We start from the raw sequence: 5,112 nt of genomic DNA on the forward strand, positions 1-5,112 counted from the left end.
TATATGCTTCTTTCAATTGCAATGAAGGTTTTGAGTTGGGGGACTACGTACAAGATTTTTTATGGATTTATTTGGGACACAATTAAAAACTAGTTTTTCCTAGTTATAAAATCGTTCTTTAATTAAAACATAATTTTCTAATAGGTTTCTTTATAACATGTTACTTGAATGATTGATACCGAAGTTTTTGCAACATATACTTTCCACCATGCTTCTATGCCCCTTCGTCCATAAAATATAAAATATTAAATAAATTATTTTGTAATTATAAAATATTAAATATAAATATTTTTATTTCATGTTTTATAGGGACCAAATAAATATTAAATAAATTTGTACAAAAATACAAATAAAATATTTACAAAAATAATAAAATATAACTGTCATTTCAAATTTTATAGGGACGAAAAAAAAAAGTTTGAAAGAGACCAAAAAAAAAAAAAAAAATCTCATTTGAAACCGGTATACAAGTTTGAAATTTTTTTAAACTGACAGCAAGTAAATAAAAAACACAATTACCATTCTTGAAGTTTTTTCATATAGATAAGTTATTTATCCAACCAATGTTTACTATTTAAGGGACCTGATTGAAATATGCATAAAGTTTAGGGTACTTTTTGCAGTTCGGTCACTGTATAAACAAACCGCGTGTTCAGTGAATGAAGAAGACGAAGCACTTGTTACACACAGAGAAAGCGCTTCTCCGAAACATTGTTGCTTAACGAAGAAATCCGAGGGTTCTCTAACCCTCTCTTCTCTGGTACGTTCTCCTCTATCTTCTTGTATTAAATTAATCGATTTATTTTTGTATATTGATGATCGTGTCATGAATCATGCTTCAGTGATTATTTCGTAATTAAAAACGTTTCGACGGTTATAATCGATTTCTGTTATTGTTTTAAGATTGATTAGCTGCATTTTTAATTGATTAACAGATCTCCGAATTCCGATCATCTGATCTTTCAATTTCGACTTATTTCTCTTGATTTGTCTGCAAATTTTCGTTAGTTTCTCCGTTGCATTAGAGATGTATTTGTATCTGGCTTTGAATACACATGCATGTGAAATAATTTCGATTTTATATAATTTCTGACTACTTGTTTCGATTTTCATCTTAAACATGTTTGATTCAAGGATGCTAAAAGAAAAACTCGTAAACCACAATCAAGATTAATAATGGTTAGTCACAAATAAATAATTTGAAAATGAATATTTTCCAAAAAAAGAATGTTTAACTTTTTATGCAAACCAAAATAAGAAACTTTTATATTTTGCTTCTGAAATCAGAAAGAGGTGGTTATAAAGATGACGTTTTGTGTTTTACTACTTCTTTAAGTGATGCAAAAGTGATTATATTCTATCCTTCACAAACGGAAATTTTCTAAAATATCTTCAAAGTAAAGTCATAATATCCATTTTTCCTTTCAAATTCATCGATATTATGTGAGGTGTTGTTCATCCTTATATTGATTTTTTCAGTTAACCAGAATATAGTTATGTCTTCAAGCCCAATTGAATAGAGAACCAAAATTCTGTGTAGCGAGTTGTACTTTGTGCATGTATGGTTTTATAATCTAATAGTAATAAGACAAAGCTTTGAGTTTGTAAATAATATAAGTTTATGAAAATAGTACAACTCTAAAGATGATTTTTGAATTTCATCACCTTCACCTAATAAAGGTTTGAACGTTATGATTTCTACACGTAAATAAAATAGTTCATGGGACATGTGTCTTTTCTTCAGGTTTGATGCTTTTGGCGTTTAATTTGCTTCATATGCAATTATGCATCTCTTCTTGTTGCACGTGGCTAACATGAACCCCATTCAACATAAATAGCTATTCATATACACTATATCGTCGACAAATTAGTTAGCTTGTAGTTGACATCTAGAAGAAGATGTAGTTTTTATTTGTATATAATTAAATGTTTGGTAAAAATACTTGAAAACTTTAATAACATGTAAAATTACGTAATTTATGACTTATCAAAAACACTTCATTGTTTCTAAAAACTAATTAAATCAATTTGTAAAATTATAAAAGAATTTTTTGTTAAACTTTATTTGAAGTAACTTTTAGATTTATAGTTTTTTATTAAGTCAATTTGCAAATTTTTTTTTTATAAAAGCTAAAATCTAAAATTTGTAAAATTATAAAAGAATTTTTTGTTAAACTTTATTTGAAGTAACTTTTAGATTTATAGTTTTTTATTAAGTCAATTTGCAAATTATTTTTTTTTTTATAAAAGCTAAAATCTAAAATTTGTAAAATTATAAAAGAATTTTTTGTTAAACTTTATTTGAAGTAACTTTTAGATTTATAGTTTTTTATTAAGTCAATTTGCAAATTTTTTTTTTTTTTTATAAAAGCTAAAATCTAAAGCCAAACATTCCATATGTGGTTATGAAGTTCAAATCTTTAACCTATTATTTAAGTATATACCACCCCCACGAACTAAATGAGCTAAGTCCAACATGTTTGTTTTCACTTTTCACACACCGCTAGTGGGCCCACCCACTTTAACTCTTAAATAAGTTTACTTTGTTTAAAGATAAATTAAATATCTTCTTACATTTTCATCCTACCAATCTTCCTATCAATTTAAATGATGAGATATGTCATATTATTAGTATCTTAAAATATCATTAAATCTTATTAAATGCATGTCACCATTTAATTGAATAGGAGGATATGTAGGAACAAAAAGTAGAAGAATTTATTTTCATTTATAAATATATACCAATACTATTTAGTGTTCATAAGTAAAAATATTTTTTTGATCCACCACTTGCGTATTCTATATCTCATATACGTCTTGTTTGTCTAGTTAATTAATCTCTATTTGGAGTTTTACAAAACATTCTAACCTTTTTTTATCTGTGCATAATTAATGTTGAAAAGTGTAGCTGATTTTATTAAACATACCATATTTTCAACAAACTTGAGGCAAAAAAACGTATAATCTTACACGTAACTCTAACATTCATGTTATCATTTTGCCTAACTATATAATATAACCACCAACTTGAGCAAGACATTTTTTGGGTTGAGTTTACATGTTTATCGAATTCAGCCATTAATCAAACTAATTTATAATCATTTTTTTTTTCAATTACTTACAGATTAAATCATGGGAGCAGGAAGGCAGATGCCAGCTGTCACCACAACCGACAATCCTCTCGACAGAGTCCCTTCCACAAAACCACCGTTCACCGTCGGCGACATAAAAAAAGCCATCCCTCCCCACTGTTTCAACCGCTCACTTCTCCGGTCCTTCTCCTACGTGGCATACGACCTCACCGCCGCCTTCCTCCTCTACCACCTCACCACCTACTTCCACCTTCTCCCACCGTCCATCTCCGCCCTCGCCTGGCCGGTGTACTGGGCGGCACAAGGCTGTGTCCTCACCGGAGTTTGGGTCATCGCCCACGAATGCGGCCACCACGCGTTTAGCGACTACCAATGGGTCGACGACACAGTCGGCCTCATCCTCCATTCCGCTCTCCTCGTCCCGTACTTCTCATGGAAATACAGCCACCGCCGCCATCACTCCAACACCGCATCCCTAGAACGCGACGAAGTTTTCGTCCCAAAACCAAAATCAAAATTATCATGGTACGCAAAATACCTAAACTACCCTCCGGGACGTGTCATAACTCTTCTCACTACCCTCACCCTAGGCTGGCCATTATACCTAGCTTTCAACGTCTCCGGTAGACCCTACGATCGTTTCGCGTGCCACTTCGCTCCAAACAGCCCAATTTTCAACACCCGTGAACGTCTCCAAATTTGGATATCCGACGGGGGTATTATCGTCATTTCATATGTACTATACCGTATCGCATTACTCAAAGGTCTCACGTGGGTGATTTGCGTGTATGGTGTTCCATTGCTTGTTGTGAACGGGTTTCTTGTTATGATCACTTATCTTCAACATACACACCCTTCGTTGCCTCATTATGATGATTCGGAGTGGGATTGGTTGAGGGGGGCTTTAGCAACGGTGGATCGTGACTATGGTGTGCTTAATAAGGTGTTTCATAATATAACGGATACTCATGTTGTGCACCATTTGTTTTCTACAATGCCTCATTATTATGCCATGGAAGCAACGAAAGCTGTGAAGCCGATTCTTGGGGAGTATTATCGGTTTGATGATACACCGTTTTTTGTGGCGATGTGGAGAGAGGCCAAGGAGTGTTTGTATGTGGAGTCGGAGGGGGAAAAAGGAGGTGTGTTTTGGTACATGAATAAGTACTGATGATCTCGATCGAAGTACGAGTACTTTGAGTTATGGTTTTTTTGGTCGTGTTTTATGTTTTAAGTGACGTGGGTGTTATGTATGTAGTATGTAAGATCTATGTGTATGGTTGTGAAATCTAGTAATGTTCGTTATTAGTGTCAATATATCAAGAACTTTGTGTGTCTAACATGGTAATTATTGGCAAGCCTCGTTAGACCTTTGGGTCTCAAGACATAAGAAATGAACAAGTTAACATGATACGATACAAAATTTAAATGGATAAGATTCAAGTGAAGATCTTTCAACTAATTTAATGTTTCAATACATGACATGTTTGTTAATTATAGGTTTGAGACTATATTCATTAAAACCATAGAGTTTATGACATGTTTGTTAATTATAGGTTTGAGATTATATTCATTAAAACCATAGAGTTTATGACATGTTTGTTAATTATAGGTTTGAGACTATATTCATTAAAACCATAGAGTTTGTTAGTTGTAGGTGTGATGCCTATTAGTGCCATATATTAGGGCTATATATATGGCATATGTGACGTAATATTAGAAATAGTCTAGAGACCAAGGGCATGTTGGAATCTCATATTTAAGTCTATGTTTGGTAGATTAGCTAAAATGTTACTGATTATATGATAAAAAATAATATTTAGTAAAAACAAGTTGATATACTATAGCTAAAATATAGTAGTAAAATAATATAAGAAGATAGGTTTAATATTAGGTTTTTTTATAATTAATAAATTGTATATTTGAAAGAATTTGGGGGAAAAAACCTCAAATAAATTTGTTAAACACTTTTTGTTTTGCCAAACATGAGAACTTAGATAAATAAATAAATAAAGTGTTA

The 5,112-nt window shown here is 31.7% G+C and overlaps 1 protein-coding gene across 1 annotated transcript; it reads left to right on the forward strand.

Moving 5' to 3' along the window:
• The first annotated feature begins 633 nt into the window (after window positions 1–633).
• Window positions 634–4,450, forward strand: LOC145059074 (delta(12)-fatty-acid desaturase FAD2-like). Its single transcript, XM_079006942.1, has 2 exons — window positions 634–760; window positions 3,125–4,450. The coding sequence occupies exon 2, from the start codon at window positions 3,133–3,135 to the stop codon at window positions 4,261–4,263; it is 1,131 nt and encodes a 376-aa protein (XP_078863068.1). The 5' UTR covers window positions 634–760; window positions 3,125–3,132; the 3' UTR covers window positions 4,264–4,450.
• Window positions 4,451–5,112: the final 662 nt, after the last annotated feature.

This window comes from Lactuca serriola, chromosome 6 (assembly GCF_051521515.1).
Source record: "Lactuca serriola cultivar US96UC23 chromosome 6, Lser_US96UC23_V15, whole genome shotgun sequence".
Lineage (NCBI taxonomy): Eukaryota > Viridiplantae > Streptophyta > Magnoliopsida > Asterales > Asteraceae > Lactuca > Lactuca serriola.